At 43.0% G+C, this 21,949-nt stretch overlaps 1 protein-coding gene across 2 annotated transcripts in view; it reads left to right on the top strand.

The window, feature by feature from the left end:
* MCAM (melanoma cell adhesion molecule) overlaps positions 1-21,949 on the top strand; it is a 172,792-nt gene that overhangs the window by 65,125 nt on the left and 85,718 nt on the right. For both annotated transcript variants that reach the window (XM_069224843.1, XM_069224844.1), the window contains exon 2: positions 18,266-18,393. In XM_069224843.1, the coding sequence (XP_069080944.1) occupies positions 18,266-18,393 (128 nt within the window). The remainder of the gene's footprint in view (positions 1-18,265; positions 18,394-21,949) is intronic.

Below are 21,949 nucleotides of genomic sequence, written 5' to 3'. Positions count from 1 at the left end.
AGGCCTCTGCATGTCCCTGACAATAAGAGATTCAGGGCCTGGCCTGTGACCTAGAGGGATGCACCAAGCACATCCTCAAAGAGAGAGTGGAAGTATGTCCATGTCTTGAGTTAAGCACAGAGTTTGGTGGTGGCATTATAGTGGGACCACACTTTGAATCTTTGTCAGGAAACGTGGTCTGCTGACACCTCTGACGAAATGTTATGTGAGTCTCTGGAATTTGCGCTGTCATCCAGTATGCATGTCAGATCTGTGAGTACGGTGAGCATATGGAGAATGCATAGTAGTAAGAGTGAGTGTACTGAAGCCAGTGGAATCTATATTTTGGATGGCTTTGGTTTGACACAATATGAGGCATGAAGACAGCTTCCTCAGACTGTGGAAGTGAATTGTTTGTATTTGTGGCTATAGGAAGGAGATCCAGATACTTGAGTGAGGAGGGTGGAGACAGGGCTATATACAAAGAAATTCAGTGAAGACTGCCTATGTTGTTCAGCATAGTGGAGAAGTTTCTAGGGCAGGACTACCTTTTTGTCTTCTGAAAGCCTGTTTATAGGTAAATGTAAAGACCGCACACTTCAATGTGTTCATGTTTTGTGTGCTTCTGCTTGGAGACACCCCATTGCCACTGGCTGTGAGAAACATTGCTCTACACAAATACTGTGTCTGGAGTACAGCCAGAGAAAGACACCTGGAGAGAGAACCAACCCAAATCCATTCTGAAGGTTGAGTCTGTGAATACACATGCCCTGTTGGAAGATGTCTATATAAGTGGGAATCTAACCACCCCACTTTGTTCCAGTTCTAAGTTCTTCATGACCGAGTAAGAGAGAGCTCTGCAGAGTACTTGAAGGATTGCTGTGTAACCAGGGTTGGTGTCTGCCTGACAGCCAGTCTACCACAGGTGGGGGGACATTACCTGAAGCCTGCACTACATGCTGGAGGAGCTGGGAAGCAGCATAGTGCCTAGAAGCCTGACGCCTTCTGAGACAGGGAAGGAACATCCCTGACCCTGCAGGAGGAGAACCCACCCAAGAGAACAAGCTCAGCATGTTCGTGGTCCAAGGAACATGCAGAGAAAGTGTACTGCCCGAAAGAGCAAATTCAGGAAAGATCCTTACTGCAGTTGGTCTCCTGGTCTGTCTCTGTGGATCCCATTGAGAACTGCACCAAAAGACTACTGACCTTTCCACTTCCCATGTACCCCACTGTCTGCTTTCATGGATCACGATTTGGTACTATCGCCAATGGTGTGAGAAGTGGTGAAGTTGCTGACAGAGAGCTGACAGGCCTAGAAAGGCAGCAAGTGGCAGGAATACACATCAGCACCAGCCTGGAGATGGGCTGCAACTACCTTGCCTTTGGGCACATCTGCAATAGCCAGGAGGTAGGTTGCAATTGCCTTACCAATGAGATCCGTCTTCACTGACGCAGATGTGGGCTGTAACTTCCAAGCAGTGGAATCTACCTGCACCGGCCTGTAAGTAGCCGACTGCACCAGCCAAGAAAATGGGCTTTGATCATTGAAGAAGCCAGATAACTGCAAAAAAGCTCCAACAAATTGCCCTTGATTGTTCCAGGTCGACCACTCGCGCTGAAGAAGCGGGCTGTGATTGACCTGCCCTGAAACAGCTACAGGAGCAACTTGCAAGTATGGCAGGTCCCTACCTGCAGTCAGGACAGATAACTGCAATATACTGATGCGAGCACAAGAATTTAAGGCTATTTCTAGGTGAAACATCACAAACAAAAGGAGTGCTTTCTTTTCCAAAAACACAGGTACTGGGCTGGATCTAGAGTCAACGTAGCCATTGGTAGATTGTTGAGTTCTGAGCTCTTGCTCCCCATACTACTTTTTTCAGAAGCCTGCATCAGAGCCATAGCAGGACAGGCCCCAGGACACCAGTGGCAGACCTCAACCACCATGGCTAAGGTCCAGTATCTCCTGTATTGTGTGGCCCCCCAAAAGGTGTCTAACAATGGACATAGATATTAATAAATCGCATCAGTAATCTGCAACAGTTTACATTTGTGCATGGCAATGTCCCAGATCTTTGGTGGGCGAATGGAAGTAGCGAGCAAGTGCCATGCTGAGATGCGACAGATGCATGGCCAACAGTAGAACAGGAGTTAAAAGCTCATTGTGTGTAGATTATAACACTAAAAATACACAATAATTCACAATAATATTACAATACGTCAGCCAAGGTGTTTTTTTTTAACAAACCACATCATATTACGCCACAAAACTTTAATTCTGACTGGCACCTATAGTACACAACAGCACACAGTGCGACTGTTCATTTTTTATTTATAGTGTTGGGATTTAACTTTTCTAGTACAAATACCCTAAGTGATGTGCTTTTGTACTTTTGAGGCCTTTAATCTGTGTCCTTTTAACCTTGACCTTTGTTTTTACCTTTATTTATTCATTTAGCAAATATAATTTTATTTTCTAGAGCACTTGCCGCAGCAGATTTCCCAGGTTTACAATTCTGTTAATGTCAAGTGTCGTCAGTTCAGTGATATTTATTATATTAATCTCAGAAGGATGAACGTCAAAAATACCCTTATGAACATGCTAAACAAAAATGTTTGCAAAATGCACATTACTGGCACATAGAGCCACCTGAACAAAGTTGCATGTCATGTTTGTTTAATAGAATACTGAAGAGTGATAAAGCCCTTTTAGGCCTATCGGCGAAGCGCCATGAAACAAAGAATACAAACCTGTCTATAGGGAGTATGAACAGAAAAACACAGATACGGTTTTTGTTATATTGTCTGTTAAAGATATTTGTGTAGTGTGACACAGGGACAAAGGAGCGCTTCACTTGTAACAAGAAAATACAGTCGTGTAGGCTACTGACAAGGAAAACGCAGGAAGCAGTCTCAGCCAACAATTGTGACATACATATGCTGAGCACAAAATATGATATAAGCCACTCCATTGCAAAACATGTCACTTAATGGCGATTTGCGCCACAAGGTTTGTTATAAACACTTGGGGGGGCATAAGGCCTTCAGTCTCAACACAAAAAACATTTAAAATTCCCTAAATTACTGGTTAAACAACCAAAATGCACATGAAAACGTATGAAGATATTCAAGGGGAGAAAGAAAATACATTTCATTTTAATTGTGTGTACATTTTTTTATGTATGTATGTGGTAATTTAAAGCTCATACCTAGCCAAAAGGTAGCGGAGTGCTGCAAATATACTGCAAATATACTGGCTACAAGTAATAGGAGATGTAGCTGGATGGGGACAGAAGAGTACTGTTTACTGCATTCTGATGGAGTGTTCTTTAAAATGGGTTGTCTTCAACTATTTCTTAAACTGGAGCAGTGTTGCTGTGCATAGAAGAGACCTACGACTTCGGCCCATATTTATACTTTTTTAGCGCCGCATTTGGGTCATTTTTTTACACAAAAGCAGCGCAAACTTACAAAATACAATTGTATTTTGTAAGTTTGTTCCGATTTTGCATCAAAAAACGACGCAAATGCGGCGCTAAAAAAGTATAAATATGGGCCGTTGTTTTCTCTTTTTAGGGTTGAGCCTGCGTCGCATGCGCTTGCGCATGAATTTCGCTTGTGAGACGCTTTAGGAGTTAGAAAAGGGCTTGGAGCCCTGTCCACGTCACGACAGTGTCTTTCATTGGTTCATGGGCTTGCCTGTTAAAATCTGCTTGCTTTCATTAGTGGAAGGCATGCATACGTCATGCCTTTTCCAGTGGTTAGCCCTCCGCAAGCGCAGCAACCAAGTACTGAAAACCTGTGAGGCTCGCTGTTTTCCATCCGGTTTGTGGACTACTTTTTATCTTTTGTTCGCAGCCCGATCTCGCTTGGCAGAAGTTGAGCACTTTGCATAACATCGACCCTGTCACATAGTTAGTTGCACTTTTGCTGGTTACGTCGATAATTGCACTTTTGCTGATACATTTCATTACGAGTGAATTGTAGCAGCGCGATTGCGCTGTTTTTTCCCTTTCAATGTGGCAAGAAAAATCCAGTTGGGAGTTTACAACTGCTAATAGCTGAAACTCGGAGAAATGGGAGACCCTAGTTTACACTTCTTATCACGTCTGATGGTGTCCTGGCTGCGGGTGTACCAAGACCTACAAGAGATGGTGAGCTTGTCTGCAAAATAAGAAAAGGTGCTTTTTACAAACTGCACTTTATGTATTTACAGCCTATGTCTGTTTGGTTTACTGTTGCTCTGCTTCCTTTTTAAGACTGGCCTTTGAGACAGCTTTAGCTGTGTACAGACGATGGTTTGTCCCAAAATTCTGTTATAATATAAATACAGAGGGCCTTTTGGTTATACGGCATTCGTCCATTGGTCAATTAAATTGTCGTTCCCATTTGCTTCTGCTCCTACAGCATACAGCTTGTGGTAGTGGATCAGCCCACTTTTCTCATTGGCTCACTTCACTTTCAGTGATTGCACAAAGCTGTACACATTGTTGACTTCCACCTAAAAATAGTTGTTTCTCTTCAGTGACAGGCTGGTTCAAAGTATGATTTTTTCATTATATTTATTTTTTAACTTTAAAAACAGCTATTTGTTTTCCCTGCTGTTCGAGTGCCTAGTTAAGTGCTAAATTGTTTTTGTCTTCTTATTAGGTCGCATCTACTAGGCAGCGGATGGTCTGTCTGTTGCAATATGCATTGCTAGTTTATAGTGGGCTTACAGTCTGACCAACAATAAGCACTGGTTGACTTCATTGTCACTCATTTGCTTAATTCCTATACTTTCATTGGAGTTTCTTTACTTCTTTATCCATCCTCTGGAGCATGGACACATTACTTGATTCCGTCCATTGCTCTTTTTACACATTACTTTTTTTTTAACTAACCCACAAGAGTGCATGTGTATTTCAAGCTGTCTTCCCACTGTGCTTTTTTCTCCTCTACGATGTGTATGGCGTTCCGTCTCTCTCTTGTCCATGTGCTTCTCCACTGGTTGCTTCCGTTGCTCTCTTGCCAGCTTACATTTCTTCCCCTCATGCGCCATGTTGCTCTTTCTCCCATTAGGTTGCTCCCTCAGTGCATCCTCCTTGTTGCTTACCCCGCACAGGACCTTGTGTTGCTTCTGCCCTGCCCTTTGTGTAGATTCCTCTTCCCTCCTGTTGCTTCCCCTCACCCTTGCCTGTTTGATTCTGCCCTCCACATTCCATATTGCTTCATCCCATTCCCCACTCCACATTGCTGCCTGTCGCCCATGGTTTCTCTCGTTGCGCTTCACTCCCAGAAGCTAAGGATATTTAGACCTGTTTGGCCAGGGAGCAAATAGCTCAACTTAGCCAGAGAACAAATACTGCAGCTCCACTTCTTAAGGGGTGCTGTGGCACTAAGGACCTATGGTAACGACTGGAAAAGTCACAGTGTGGGAGGTCAGGCTCTTAGCTTTCTTTCAATGAAGCACATGATTTCTTCTTCTTCTGACGCATATCACTAGCTGTGCTCGTGCACTCCAAGAGACGCTGGAGAGTGCGAGAGCTAGTGAGTGCCACAGAGTAGCAAAGCAGTCACTCTTTCTTTCTGACCCACAAGTTTTAGATTGGACACCAAGGACATCCCAGTTTTACTACATCCTAATTTTAGGTCTCAACTATGAGACGTCTTTTAGCTGTCTGTAGGCAACAGCCTATTGGAAATCACAGTGCTTTAAGTGAGATGGAAAAAGTGGGTGGGGTGCGGGCCTCTAAAAGGGGCATGGCCTTAGTAATTAAGGACATGACTTAAAACATGCAAACTACAGTCCTGTGCCTTTATAAGGCATGCTGTCTAACCAGAATTTAAGTGGCTGTTTGGGTTTTTTCTGCTATTGCATGTAGACATATCATTCAAAGCTAAACATGTGCCCAAAATGTGCCAATATTGGCGTGTCATTATTAGAAGTTTAATATAAATGAGTAGCAACAATGATGTTATTGTAAATAATTTGAATTGGTAATCTCAAATGGTACATAGGTGACCTTTACTATGTGTGCACTGAAGCGAGCCAAGGATTAAATGAGCATGTAATCTGAACACTCTTATAACCCACTGACTAACACTAACTTCAGCCTCAGCCACACAGATATCAGTGGTGCCCCTTGTGAACACTCTCCACAACCAGAACTTACCTGGGCACATAAATGCAATTCAGCTCACATATAGGTATAAAAAGAGGGCCCCTGAACATCACATAGGGCAACTCTATCTGGGGAAATACCTATGTCAATAAACCAAAAGGGTACCCTGCTTTAACATATATGACAAAGCAATGATTATATATAGTATACAATATACATAGAGCCCATGCATACACTGTTTCTCTTTATTATATATTATTTCACATCAAAGCACTCATAATAGCTAAATATTCCTTTAACAAAGTTACAATAATATATACATAGCAAAAGAAATGAATCTGATGAAGAAAAAAGAGAAAGAGTCATACCCCCCTCCACATCAGTCTACCACACCTCACATCCATGGCTGGACATAACTCCCATTCAACCATTCTTACTTTCAATCAAGTATATCATCCACTCTCTTTAAGACAATCACCTTCTGTTCCACAATGCCTTAGATTTGTTTCTTAATCAAGTTATGGATGATGTTACAGTATAACATTGCCATCAAATTTGTATAAAATCATATTACATATTACATAAATGCTACTGTCAAAAACGTTCTTTCCTGGTTGAATTGCTAACAGAATAGTCTTGACTGTCCTTCGAAGATCAAATGTTTGTTCTTATTTGACACATCCCATAATTACAACAAATAGTAGGGGGTTTGTGAGTTTTGCATTGTCATATATGTTATGGCTGGTTAGCCTTTTGGTTAGCTGACATTCAGCTCACATATACCATACAATCATTGGAAGCCCAATAGCTCAGCATTTTAGAGCCGAGACCTTTTGGCTTTGCCAATACTTAGTAACTTCCAAATATAATACAACAATTGCACTAAAGTAAAGAGAGTTTATAAATGTTAACAGATTAAATGCCTTTATTATTGTAAAATATGCAATATATATATACAGTAACACATTGCTAAAATAATTTGCCAAGCCAATAGGTTCCAATGAAAAGACCTACTGGCTTTGCAAATGTTTGTTATTTAAAGTTGTTCTTACAACTTAAGTGATGTTGTAACATTGCTGTTGCCTGCGATGTGGGTGCCTGCCTAGGCGTTGATTTATTCCAGTCTCCTTGACAAACAGTAACAATAACATTTATGGCACAACTGCAAGGCTTGTTATTTAAACTCATCACAAGTAAAACAGACACATATGTAACATTTCTATGTAAGCATATTTTATTTTTGCATCACATTTTTGTAATAAAAATATAGAATAATGTCACCCTTGCAAAAAAAAAAAAAAGCCAAGGCCAGTCTTACTGGCATTGCCGATGCTTGATATCTGGGGTAGTGAGTTTACATCCTCTTACACAAGTTCAGTTACAGGCAGGAGCCTAGTCGGACTGGATTCATTATGATAGCAATCTTGAGCATCTGGGTTTTCTCCAGTTCATGCTGTTTTCAAGCCCTTATGTGTTCCTTTCTGAATACCACATCGAATTTCCAGCATCCAAGGTTACTGATACAATGGATATCGGTCATTTCGGGATTGATGAATACCCCAGGATTCCAAGTGTGCCTCTACAGGACCCCTGAGATAGAGTAAATTTCCACTGGCTTTAGGGGAACCACAAGGGATTCCTACTGTTTCTAGCCATATCGGGATCTCCACAGGCCCCGTGGTGGGGCAGATCCAATTGTGAGTTTTGGACATCACTGATAGTGGTCAAAAAGAAATGCAAGACACCGAAAATGAGGTGTTGTCTTTCTGTGGCCTCTGTACATCAATGGCTAGCTTTCCAATTTGTATATTCATTGACACATGCTGTTTCTGTTGGAACAAGATTTGGTAATGTCAATAGAGCTGGCTTATGATGCATGAAAGTGACTCTTCAGTAATAGATCAGTTCAGGTACTCATTAAGTCATTATATGTATATGTATCCATACGCTCATGCATCCATTCATCTACCCACGGACTCATTGTTGCATTCACACTTTTACAGCCACAATAAAATACACACACAAACTTTAAAAAAATGGTAGATAAACTAAAGCAATTAAGGTATAGAAAAAGAAAACATGTTGCCATTTAAACATATCTTGTAATAACAAAGAAAATTAAACATAGCAGTGGGTGGCCATCTTTGAGTGGTATTGTGCATCCTGTTTTATTGTTTTAAAGTTCCAACATATCCATAACATTTAGAACCAACATGCTGGTAACACTGGAATGGTAGGACAGTGATACAGTATGAGCAATACCTTTCAATGATGGTCGACTGGTTTAGAGGTAGTGGCTGCAAGGGATGTGAAACACTCCTCAAGTTTTGGCCCTGGGGACCCATTCCCCCAGGGCTTGATACCATGATGTCCTGGAGCCCCTATGCCTCAGGAGCCCGAGAGCAGGCTTGCTGGGTGCTCCCCCACCCTCACTGCCATTGACTGTGGAGAGGACAGGTACACTTCAAAGTGGGCCCCCTGCCTGGGGACAGGAGTCCCTTTACATGCTACTCCCACACTCCAAGCGTGGGCAGAAGCAAAGAAGATTCCAGCTCCGCAGCGAAGATGTGGCTGGGGCTGTGAGGGCCTTGGTGCTCTCCCGTGGCCCCCAAAGACCAATCAAGACCTGGTTGCACCGAGTTCAATAGGTATTTCCATTTAACTATAACTTACACCCTCGCCATGACGTCACATATTACAACATTCATGACGTGTTCTGTGATATAATTGATAACTTTACAGATGACAAATAAAATGACAACTTTTGAATGTCAGTGTTTTGTTTTTATTTAAAATGTTATGTCTAAACTGGCATAGGCTTGGCCCTGCGTCCATGAGCATGCCTTTTGGCCATGTCTGAAGTGGGCTTGCGCGCAGGGCCTGACCTGTGGCCACAACCTGTGCCCAAGCCCCACGAGCAGCTAACCACCACGTATGAACCTTGGCCGTATGCAGTGCTGGCTTGGCCACAGGGCCGGAGCAGCAGCCTGAATCCACCCTCCCTCCCATCCCACCTTTTTTTTATTTTTTATTTTTATTGATCCCGGGAGACTCTTACAGGAGACAGTGCAGTCCATGTGCTCCTGTGGATTTCAGCAACTCAGAAAAAAGTATTTTTTAATATGGCCCTGGGACACTGTGACAAGGGTCAGGGGGTCATTGCCCCCTTATGCCTTTTGCTTTTAATTTACAGGACCTGGGAACCTGAAACAGTGGCCACAACATTTCTTTTCATGTTATGGTCAGCTAATCAAAGTACGAGCTCCCACAGAAGCATGGTGGATGATGGGGAAAAAAGCATGTTCGACCAATCAGATAGCTGCGTTATTTGGAGTTGCGCCACGACGGGCCTCTTATGAGACTCCAGCGAACACAACTGTCCAGGGGCGGAATTATTCAAAGTGCCCCAGGGGCTCAACGGGCATGTGCGCTGCTTTGCGTACCCCCAGGGCACTTTGGTATTATAGAAAGGGCCACAGATGCTTGTGCGGCCATTTCTGTCATAAACATAGCTTTGGCACCCATATAATGCCAACACTATCATCAGAGGGTATTCCCTTATTTGCATGGGGGCGCGGCCCCATGCAAATGAGGGAATCCCTTTGCCTCTGTACCTGGGCCTTATTGTAGATGTGGGCGCAGAGGCATAGAAGCTGTCAGAAAAAGCACTGGCAGTGCACCACCTTAAAGGTGGCACAATTGCAGTGCGCCCCCTGATATCAGCCCTCAGGATGGGAGAAAGGGGGTCCTATGGACCCCAGACATCCCCTCAAAAGTGCAGTTACTTACTGCACCCACTGGCAAGATGATCTCTAATCCCCCTTAAAAGTGCAGACAGCTTACCACCTGCACAGTGAAACACGGAGCGGCTGCTTCAAAGCTGCTCCGTTTTTCACTTGAATGCGCTGCCCTAGGGGCAGCAGGAGTTTGCAGCTGCCCTGGGAGCTGCACATTCAATGTAATAGAGTGCACTTTCTCTCTTTGCGCCAGATGCACCATTTTTAAGGTGCAGTGCGCCCTATGTGTCATAGGGCCTCAGATATACAAAGATTTTGAATATTAATTTCCAAAAGCTACTGAACTGACTCACACAAATCACAAAATGCATGTTTTCTGGACCAAGCTTTAGCTTTCTGCCAAATTTGGTTTAATTCTGTTCAGCCGTTTTTGCTGTATGGCTGTTCAAATTTCATGTTGAAAATTACAGTGGAAATTTGTATTTTGGGAACCTCTTTTTTTCGTAGCTGAGGCTTGATTAATCACCCTGAAATGCTCTAGGAAGGAGCTGAAGTGGATAAACTTTTTTTTGGAACGTTTCGTGAGGATTCGTCGAACTGTGCCAAAGTTTTTAGCAAACCAAAATATGCTCTTCCTACGGTAACTAGGTTCTAATTATAAGCGACATATATTCCGTGGGCAGCATCCATTCAGCATGACACCATTCAGGCAGTATGACTGCAGCCAACACTACAGCAGTTTGTTGGTGGAAATAGGGGTAGTTAACGGGGCTGCCAGGTTCCTGAAATGCTGTACGTAGCAAGGCGGCCTGCAGTAGGTCACGGGATCTGCAGCTAAACACTGAGTTTATTTACCATCATGACATACTTAGCGAGGTAGACCATAGTTGATAGCAGGCCGCAACTAGCTAGCAGGACTGTAGCCTGCCAGCAGCAAGCAGCTAACTAAATGAACTTCCTGTGGTTACCTGGAGCTCTGGCCCACGAGGGTATGAATTACGATCGTAAAAGGGCTTTGTTGGGAGAGAGGGTGCAATGTTGGCAATGGTTAATCAAACACAAACTCCAAAATTTGACGTCCCCTCTTGTTCTCACCACCAGGCCTAAAGGAAAAAAGTCTTTCTCCAGACACTAAGGGAGGTACAGTTCTATGGGGTGGCCAACTGTAGAGTGTTTTTGTTTGAAGTGAAGAGGCAGGGTACTGTTAACAATGCTCTAGCCCAAAGACCGGCTCAGGATGTCTGGAGCAGTGAGCACCATGGAGGTATCCTTTAACTATTTTGAAAATAGTGCTTTTTGGTATAGTTTGACCATAAATCAAAATAAATGCTGAAAGTTAGGGGTGTATGCTGTGTGAGAAGATGATGGTGTTAGAACTGAAAAGCATCCCCCACATCTGCATTACTCCAATTAAGTGAAGACAGGAAGAAGAATTTATGTGTGAGTAAAGCTTTCCACTTGAGGAGGGACTAGGGTCTGCATTCTCTCGAAGCGTGGTTCTCAAGGGTCCGGGATGCTGACCTCCTCAAATTCCACAAGGATCTAATGGATTAAAGGCGTTGTCGAAAACATAATCCACCGGCCTGCAGGCACTATACTTGGGTTGGAGGCCCTTGCTAAAAAGGAGAGAGAAAGGTCTGCTGAAGGAGAGGGTTATACTGATCAATAACACCCCATTGCCCTTGACAAACTCCCCTTAAAGCTGTGAGGGGCCGGTTTCCAGGACAAAATGTTGCGTGTTGTGTGCTGCTTGGAGAAACCCTGCAGGCCCAGCCGTTGAGGAGCTTGTCTTCCTCAGAAGGTCTGTGGCCTGGCCACTACAGCACCCTCACTAAAAGTTGTGGAACACATGGCGCACCGGAAACATTAACCTTCAATAGTGCGATTAAAGCCTGGGCTGTAATTAACTAAAATATTAATTTCAGTAAAGTAAATGTTTTTAAAACAGAGCTGCTTTAAAAGTTTTCTGTCAGACCGTGTGTGGGCCGATGCTAAATAAATTCTCTAGTGACCTCTAGAGGCTGTTTTTGGGCAAAACCACAAGTAGTACGGAGAATCATTAAAAGACTTTACGTAAGAGTCTGTACATTTGTTTTCTTTGCACCTTTCCTGGTTTCTATTTCAGCTTTGTTTCCTGTTTGTGCCTTTTTGATCAGTGAAGTATTTTGTTATAAATGAAATTGGATTTTGTACGTTAAATATTGTTTTGGTACTTCTATTCATATGTTATACTTTCTCGGGGAGAAGCACAACTGTGTATGACAAGTTACCAAAGGAAAACTCTGGGTTGGAGAATTTGATAAAATATCGACATGTTTATTGGACGGGATCCTTAAGAAATCTTCTTTGTTCCGTATAAAAAAAAACACTCATCCCTTTTGGTGCCATGCAGTGAGATGACAAATTATGGCAGCGTTCTCATTACATCAGAGCACTAATAATAGCCTCTCTGATTATATTAGGGGGGGTCTCAAGCGCTGATCTTGCCACCTTTTCACAAATTTATAAACCGGGGCTACAAATAGACAAGAGGCAATAGTTCCAAGTTTGCAATGCCCTATAAGTCCTTGCCACATACGTGCATGCTAACTCCTCTCCAGTCTTGTCCCATACGGAAAAAGATTCGAAATTTACCCCAAACATGGGCAGGGGTAAAACTTCTTCCAAGGTGGAGAAAACAAGGGGTGTTGAGATTATGAAATTGCAATCGCTCAGCAGATTTTCGCATGTGCGAATATATAAATGAAAATTTGATCATGCGAATGTGTAATCCACAATGCTTGGTAGGAACATGATTTCTGGGACATCATTTGTGAACACTTACGACTTCCTGAAAGTTCTATATCTGCACCAAAGAAAGGACATGTACCTGCGGTTGCACGTTTGTGACTTTCTTTTTAGAATCGGCCCCTCATTTATTTTCATATTGCTCATAAGGTTGCCCATCAAGGTTTTACACTGATTCCCCATTATTAAACTTGTTTTAAAATATTGATACCCTTCAAGACACATTTTGCTAAATGCCAACTTAGAGAAATGTTATTTAAAGTTGGACAATAATTTAGCAAAACAGTTTTTTTCTCTAAGTTGCAGTATTGTGTGCATTTTATTTTTAAAGTAAACATTTGCTAATTTTGCTTTCATGCTTGCGCATATATTTATGTAAATCAGGGAGTATTTGGAACTATTATAAATGCCCTAAGGTTGTTAAATTTGCAACATGTGCACGTTTTAGTACCAGAACCACTATCAGGAATGCAGAGTGCTTGTCCTAATGGTAAACAGTTTGCCTGAATAAAGAACACATACATTTTTTAAACGTATAGATATGGATACAAACCGTGTCTCAGTGGAAAACAATCCTCCTTCATGGAACCACACATGCGGTACTGCATCTGGTAGCCAAAAGTTTGAGCATAAAGGGCCTGGGCCTAGCTGTCCAGCAGACAAAATTAACACGAAAACTTCTTGTCTGGGCCCAAATTTGTCCTATGCATCATAGGAATTCCACAGCCTTGTAAGTCCAAAATTATTTACAGATATCTACTATGTCCTCTTTTTCTGCATTAGATTGTTTGAGTGCGACCACTGTTCCCCAGGTATCAGTCAGTTTCCCTTAAGCCAGCCTTTAGATAGATGGCAACTAGCCAATGGGTTATTGACTTGCTAACAGTAGCAGAGATAGCTAGCATGTTTTTAGCTACTCATTAGGACTGTTTGCCATTCTTGATCTTTTGTGGTGAGTGCTGCACTGATGATGTGTGCTTAGACTGGCAAGTGCCCTCTCTGTGGAGGGTGCTGCCATGTTGTAGGGAGGAGCCTGGTCGGTATTTGATTCTCTATTTTTTGGGAGTACTACATTGGTGGGTACAGCTGTGGTCATGGCAGCAACATCACTTTGTGCTGCATTTCATGGCGCTCTTTGTCCTGAATTTGCTTGCTTATTCAATTTCTACATAAGTACCCCACTTTCACACATGCATATTGTCAGGGTGTGTTAATATGGAGTTAAGAATAATAAGTATGCACCTATCTATATGTACATACCTTGATGATATAGTGGTAGTCGATATTCTGAGTCAATGATTTTGTATGTCAATATGAAAAACTCTGGGGCTTAGTATAACCTTGGCGGATGAGACACTCCGTCACAAACTTGACGGATATCGTGCCCACCGTATTACAAGTTCCATTATATCCTATGGAACTTGTAAAATGGCGGGCGGGATATCTGTCACGTTTTTGACAGAGTATCCCATACCCCAAGGTCGTAATCAGGCCCCCAGTATCCTGGCAGTGCATCTCCCATGAGGTGTTGATTTTGATGGTGTACCTGGGTGTGTGATTAGTGTGTGTGTGAGTATCTAACGGTGTCTCTACAGGTGTTTACAGGTGGATGTATTGCTGTCTGAGGGTGGTGTTTTGGCATTTGATTATGGATGGTGTTATTGGGCATTAGTGACAGATCATGAAGATGTGAGAAATACTAACAAGAAGATCCGGTCTAAGGGCCTGATTACGATCTCGGCTGAAACGGTCCCACTGTCGAAACATCGTCAGATTCCCCACCCACCTAGTTGGCAGTCTGCCCACTGTATTGCGATCTTGGCGAATAGCTGAATGTGAGACCGCTGGAGTACCACTGACTCCGCCAGCCATTCACTGACTGCTTCAATGGCAGCAAGGGGAAAAGCAGCTGTGGGAGGTGGTACAGACAATGTTCCCGCTGTCCAAGTTCCAAGGTGCCTTCCCATCGAGCCGACTGTAGCGGGGAGACTGCCTGCTTCAAGACAGCGTAATCGAAGGAAATGGGGTGCAAACTCTCCCATTTCCTTCTTTTTCCTTCAGGCTCCGATGTGGACCCCTTAGTCCAAGCCCCCTCTTCACAGCAGCAACTTGACCCTGAAGAAAATGACCCTGTCGGACCACAAACCAGTTTAGTACGTATTGCACTTTTCTCCTATTGATTGGACTTTGGCGCATAACTCTGGACTTCAGCAAGGTACTCGTACAAGGTATTTTTTCACGTCTCATGCATATGTGTACATTTTACACTTATTTTGTCAAAATGTACACACCTGCATTGACACATATGAAAAAATATTTCCAAAATTGCTGACCGCGTCCGACACCGGTTCCCCGCTGTCGGGAACATCACAGCTGGGTTAGCTGTGACATCTAAATAGGGCAGGCGAGAGACTGTCGACTTGACAGTGTACTTGGGACCACTGCCGTGGCGGGATGGCGGGAAGACCTCCAAAATCATTATTACGCCCTAAGTCTTGTCTCAGGAGGAGAACTTAGGGAAGAGAAGGCACATGAAAAGAATGGGCATATGGCTCTCAGGGAGATAATGAACAAGACTTTCCATAAGACCAATGCCTGGCAAAAGTCGGTCGGTGTTAGGGCATTTTATGATGGGTGTCTTTTAGAGCTTGTGTGCATGTGTTGTGAGTGTTTGTCTGGTGTGTATCAGTCTGGTTGGTGTGTGGGCATCTTATGATGGTTTAAAGGGGCATATTACATTAGGTATCTGGTCATCTGAGTGTGCAGGGTGTCTGGTGGTACGTGGGTGTGTCTCATGGCGGGTGTGTGGCTGTGGCTGTGTAATGTTGCTGTGTGACGGCATGCTTGGATTTCTGGTGGCATGCCTTTGAGACTTATGTGTGTGGGTGCTTAACAGCATTTGTGTTGAAACATCTGGTAGTGTGTGTGTGTGTCTATACATATTTATACCTGTACCCATTTATACCTGTATACAATTGCATATTTTTCCTGACATACCAGTAGGTGAATGAATAAGGCAGGCGACTATTATTATTAGTATCTTTTTCTTATGCACAGCTTATGCCTATGTCCCTATTTTGTGGTAAAATACTTTGATGAAGTGTTCCAGAGGGGTACTGTGAGTACATTTTTCATAAAGGAAAGATAGTGTTTTAGTCTGAATCCAATACAATAAACGAGTTTGCCCTTTTTTCAGTTGCTTAATCGCTGACTGAAGTTGCTGGACCGTTGCACTGTAGTGTAGGTGAACCGCTAGCCAAGACCCCATGGCAGAGACACTGCAGAGATGGGTTTTACAGTGTAATTACTGTGAACTGTAGGCAGCCACATCAAGAGCTGTTTCGAGTTTCCCCTATTGCTTTGCTGCATCAAACGTGGATCTCTAGCGCACGTTGATGGTGCCTCCATGTGCTCTGTTTACTGGAACGAGTGGACAGTATGTCTCATTTACTGAAGTTTTAACATGAGCACTCGCTCAACCGTCCGACACAAACTGATGCTAAAGAAAGAAGAGTAGAATCACGAGTCTTCCCCCGTCGACGGAGGGCATACTTCTCAAGACGAAGACGAGCTCCGGGGACACAGCGGGTAATGAGTTTTCTGGTTATTGGACAAATGATGGGTGCCCTTTGAATCTGGTTGCTGTATTCCATTTTGGGTAAAGTGGTAATCCACCCCTAGTACAAAGACATGGGTAATAGTTGACTAATTCGGGGCTTATTACTAAGAATGTATACCCTTTTCTTCCTTTAACCTTGCTGGAGCGTCCCTACATTCCTCTTGTTCTGTGGGAGGGAGGAGAGTTGGTCTACGTTGAGGTGCCGGATGTATTGATTCCATAAGTTTGATCTTTGTCTCACCTTAGGTCTGAATATGTCAGGTTGCTCCTTTCCATTGCGTGTCTTGATGAAGACCAGCATTTGGGGATAGAATAGGCCCTGTTTTCTTTGCTGGGTCAAAACTTCAACGATTGTATTGAGCTTGGATTGGTGTACGGAGACCACTGAAGGGCAATTGTGATTTGGACTTTTTACGCTTTTGGGAATGTGTTTTACATTAATGTGATTGTCAAATGGTTAACCTACAGTCTCCTTTGTATATAATCTATGTATAGCAATCCAGACTGAATTTTTCCCTTTTCACTTTCTTTAATCATGAGCACTTTTTCTGGACACGTTCTTCACCTTTATGTATTGTCTGTCATGGGACAACTATATTTTAAATTGTATGATTAATGATCGTTATGACTGAATAATAATTACATTTCATATTTATGTGATTTCTGGTGTATGAATATTTTTTTGAATTATAGATGTTGTTTGTGATGCATTTATATGATTTAGTTCATAATACAAATTCAGTTTAGGGGTTGTGTTGAAGGAAATGAGTGGATATTTGTGATCCCAAAATTAAAAAAAAACTTCTGTTCGGACCACTGTAGTTATGTATGATGTAAAAGAAAGGGCCTTTTTACTTACTACTGCAAAGCGCCATGTAGTTAGTGCTACATTGCATTACGAGGCATGAGCTCCTGTGCGAAATTTAGTGAATGCAAAATATAGTAAATTTTAGACTGTTTTTACTAGACATAAGTTACACTTTTGATCCAAGCACGTAAGATAAATATGCTAATGTAGTCAATCAGATTTTTTATTTTTTATTCTAATGTCAAAAGAAGGTGAGAATCACTGCTTTCTCAGTTCTAGTCGTCGACCCCTTCTTTACCATCCTCTCCTTCCTCTGTTCTTTTACCAGCTTTTACCCTGTGATATCTCACTGTCACCACCTGTCTCTCAGTGCTCTCTTTCTGTTTTCCACTCTGGGGCTGATTTAGAGCTTGGCAGGGTGGGCACTCAGTTGCAAATGCAATGGAGTATCCACTCCACCTAACTCACAGATGGCCCACCTGATTTAGCGGTGGGCAGACCAACAATATATTGATGAAGGAGCCTACTCCAGATCCGTCCCTAACATACTCCTCCTACAGCCCGATGGAGATGAGCCATCTGATCATCTGTTCAGTTTAGAGTAGGTGGTTGGATGGCATTTCTTTGCTGTCCATCAGCGGCAGGTAATGGAGGAGGACTAGGAAATGTTTTAAAATTATCGACACGCCCATAGTGTGAAGGGTCTTTAGCTTCATCATTTCCAAATTAAAAGTTAGACAGCCATCCGTTATGTTTGATGACCTGCCCATCAAACTTTTACAACATTGACAGGACATGATGGTGGTTGCTGCCAATATTAAGAGTCGCCTCCTGGGCCAGCCGACATTTCAAAATTTCAGCCACGGGATGTCCCTCAGGGCATCTGAATAATTTACTCTATTGCCCTGATTGACATTACTCCATCCCCCAAAGTCTAAAGCAGGCTTACTGTTCCTTGTCTATAAGTATCATTTATCCTTTCCAACTGACCTTCCCCTTCCACTGTCAAAATATACTGCCTGCCTCTTGCTCGCTCTGTCTCCTGTTCCATCGGTCTTCTAATTCTCAAATGGCCCTGTTGCCACGTACGCTATGTCCTCAGTCACCCATCCCTATGGATCTGCTCATCATCCCCATTTCTATGTACCAGACTCCTCCTCTGCTCACTTGTCTCCCTCTTACACTTCTGACCTGCTTCTGTTGACATCTTTTTCTGTCTGTGATTGCCTAGGGGTGAATGGCAAGGTTTTGATCTCGGTGCCAGAAGAGGTGGAGGTGAAGGAAGGAGGCACTGCCCGCATCGACTGCAGTTTCAACATTTCAGAGCCTTCCAACTACACGTACCAGCACTGGTTCTATGTAAGTACAGGTAGTGTTTGGGGGTGGAAAGGACAGTAAGGGACAGAAAACTACTACCACTGGTCTGTGAAAGTACACTGTGACATAGGAGGGAAGGTGCAAAAAACTACTGCCACTGGTCTGTGTTAGTACTGTGGAGCAGGTGGAGGGGAGGGCAGAAAAATACTGCCAGTAGATTTTTGTAAGATAGAGAGGGGTAGGCCCACGTGAAAGGGTAAAATACTACTGGCACTGGTCTGTGCAAGTTCTGTGAGATTGTCATAGCTAAAAAAGGCAGAGAACTACTTCTACTTATTCTGGGTGAGTAGGGGCAGAAGGGGCCTCAAGGAAAAGATGGAAAACTACTGCCACTGATCTGTGTAAATATTGTGGGATAGGCGGAGGGATGCAGTGAAAAACCTCTGTCACTGGCTCTATGCAAAGACTGAGATGGGGAGAAAGGGGTTTGAAACACAAACTATTTCCAGTGGGCTGGTAGAGGGCAGAAAATTACAGCCATCGTCAGCTAATCTATGCGAGGACATTATTTGGTGGACAGAAGGGGTAGGGAACATTGGCACAGGTTCTAAGACCAGGTAAGTATGTGGGTGCTGAACGAGAAGTGGTGCAGGGATGGGTTCTGTGCGAGGACCAGGAAGAAACATAGATCTGGGGCACTCCCATGTATTGAGTGGAAAGTGAAATGAAAACTGCAGAAAATGAGTTCTGCACAGTGTACTATAGTATTGTGTCCAGCAATGAATAGTACCTAAAATAATGTTGCCAAATTCCAAGTGGTTGGTAAGGCGTTCGGCTAAATACAGGGAAACAGATAAGCTGGTGGATACTTTAACTAAAAATTGAAGAGTTAGCCATGAACACTGAACATGGAATGTGTGAGTCAAACATTCATCCAAATACAGAAGAATTGGTCAATGGGTCAGGTAGGTGACAGAAACTGAATCACTGCTTTTTAGAACTTAAGAGCCTATTATGTGTCCACAGTTTTCTGTTACTCTTATTATCATCCTTTGAACCATCAAACTTTAAGTGGTCCAGTCAGCAAACAACAAAGTTGTTCCCATAATGGGCACATCAGGATAAATTATCTGAACCTGTGACAGTTGCATCTGGGTCTGCACTCCAGGAGTGGTAGGCACATTAAGACCACTTTGCACCGCATTCTGTGCCAGGCTAGCTTTAATCTGCACCAGATTTGGTGTCCCATTAACCTGTGTCAGGGCTGTCGGATCAATACTGGTACTTGGACCACTCTCATGTACTGTATATGGTAGTGGTCGATCTCTCAATAACTGTAATAAACTCCTCTTAGTCCGAGTCCTCCTCCACTGGAAGACTGTCAAATGCACATATTTGCAGATACTTACAAATGCATTTACAAAGGAGTTTTTGACACGGAGAGCCGGAGTGAAAAATCAATGACCAAAGGTCTGTTTATTTTTGCTGCAGCAAAGAGGACAGGTTTACCACTGGCATCCCAGGCCCGAAGTAAAGTGTGCTAGCATAAAGCGTTTAACAGTGATATTTATACTCATACATCAAAGGATACATAAAATGTGTAAATAATGATATACGTCATACAGATATTTTAAGGAGTTAATCAGTTTCCACACACCGGTTCCATTCCCAGCTTTGTCCTTGCCTCCCCTCTGCAGCTGCCTGACTCCCCACATTCTTGAGACCCTTCAAAGGATTACGTGGTTCAAAGGTATAGATATCAGCCTTTCCCTCCCCAAAATACCACAGCCGAGGTCAGTTAGTTATTTTGAACACACAATTATAATGAGTACAGTGCCCCAGTTAGGGAAAGAAACCAGCTGCAAACCCATGGCGTGGAACCAGGCTTATTTTACTTAAACAAATATACATAAGATAACATATGTGATAGACAGTGCGTTCAGAGACAACAAAAGCTCAAACTTACACGTGTAAAAGAAACGAAGCAATTCAAAATGGATTCTAACAAGACTTTCTACCCTCCCTATTCTCGGACAGACTTCTATTAGTTTCCCTAGTAGCTTCCTTTCCTTCCTTCTCATTTTCCTGTGTTATTGCCGGAAACAACTTAATCCCTTGCAAAGTCTCCATTCTCCATGCCTTCTGAACACAATTCCATCTAGCCTCTGCTAGAGTCTTTTCTGCCTTTCTCATCCTCCTTTCAAATTTCAAGTGCTGCTGCTGTCTGGCTACTAGCTCCCAAACCGCTAATGCCTCAAACTGTGCTGGTCTCGGAAGGGTCTAAGATTCATACAGCACCATCCATAAATGCTCTAAAACCCTCAAATTGAACGTTCCATTTGTAGGAAACGCTAGGTTCCTATCTTTCTCTGTCAATTTGCACCATTGCTTTAGCCAAAGACATGGCGCAACACCCTTCTCTTCCAGTGCAATGTAAGCTGGTGTACCCTCTGGCGGTGCAGCCTCGCCTACACTCGTTGTAATATACGTTTCTCCCCTTAGGGCACTTTTTAATGCTTTGAAAAACTTAATATTTTCTTCCTTTTTGTTAATCAAAATCAAATCAGGAGGTGACTTTTAATCCCAAGATTCCTTTCACCTACATTTTCAACCAGTTACCTCTCATGGAAGGCTGCCAATCCGTGTGCGAACCTTCTCTCTAACCGTCCTATCCCAGCGCGGCTCCAATCATGTCACACTCACACATACTGCGGCTGACAAAGTCTTGCGGCTCGTACTCCTTCACTCCAATTTCACACAAACTAATGCAAATATTGTGAGCACTAATCAAAAAACAAAAACAAATCTGCTGGTTTACTACAGGAAAGGTAACACAATCGCTTCAGAAACCTCACAGATTTTTCACTGTTGGCTCTTCCCACACTTACCGCTACTCCTTCTTTCTCGTCTCCCAGATTCGCAAGCAAAATTTGACCCGCAAATTTTACTCTCAACTGATCAATGGGTCTGTCCTGGTGCACATAGGACTCACCAAATCTCAGTCGAAATTTTCTTTCACTCACTTCGGACTTGTTGTCTACGCCCGATCAACCTACTAAACCAAACAGATCACAACATAAACCAAGTGTCTCATACACTTTTCAATATACTCTGGAATCTTAGACCATGCAGGGTCCGTACATCAACAACCACGTGGATAATTTTTTAGCACAAAGTGCCACACAAATATAAAGTTCAACGACTTCCCTACTCTTGACACTGCAGAGTACGCACACTCTTACTACAACTTCATTTGGAGTACGCCAACTCCCTAAAATCCTCGCAAACCTCACAATTCATCTGCAATTTGCATAAGCTATCCAAGCGCAACCTATTTCACTCACACTATCACTAGAACACCAGGAACATCCTCAAAAACAACCCTTAATAATAATGAACTCTCAAAGGACCAACTCATCAAACTGCTACTACATCTGTTCGTCTATTATTCTATACCGGACGTCTATGGTAAGCTCTTAAGGAGACTAACCATCCTCTGCTACCATGTCTGTTAGCGCGTCTGACCTTAATAAGTAAACTTACAAGGAAACGCGAATTGGTCGATTAACCTATTGACTCGCAATTAAGATGTTCTTAC

The sequence above is a fragment of the Pleurodeles waltl genome, chromosome 3_1, assembly GCF_031143425.1.
Source record: "Pleurodeles waltl isolate 20211129_DDA chromosome 3_1, aPleWal1.hap1.20221129, whole genome shotgun sequence".
Classification (NCBI taxonomy): domain Eukaryota; kingdom Metazoa; phylum Chordata; class Amphibia; order Caudata; family Salamandridae; genus Pleurodeles; species Pleurodeles waltl.
This window is presented reverse-complemented; position numbering and strand designations above follow the sequence as displayed.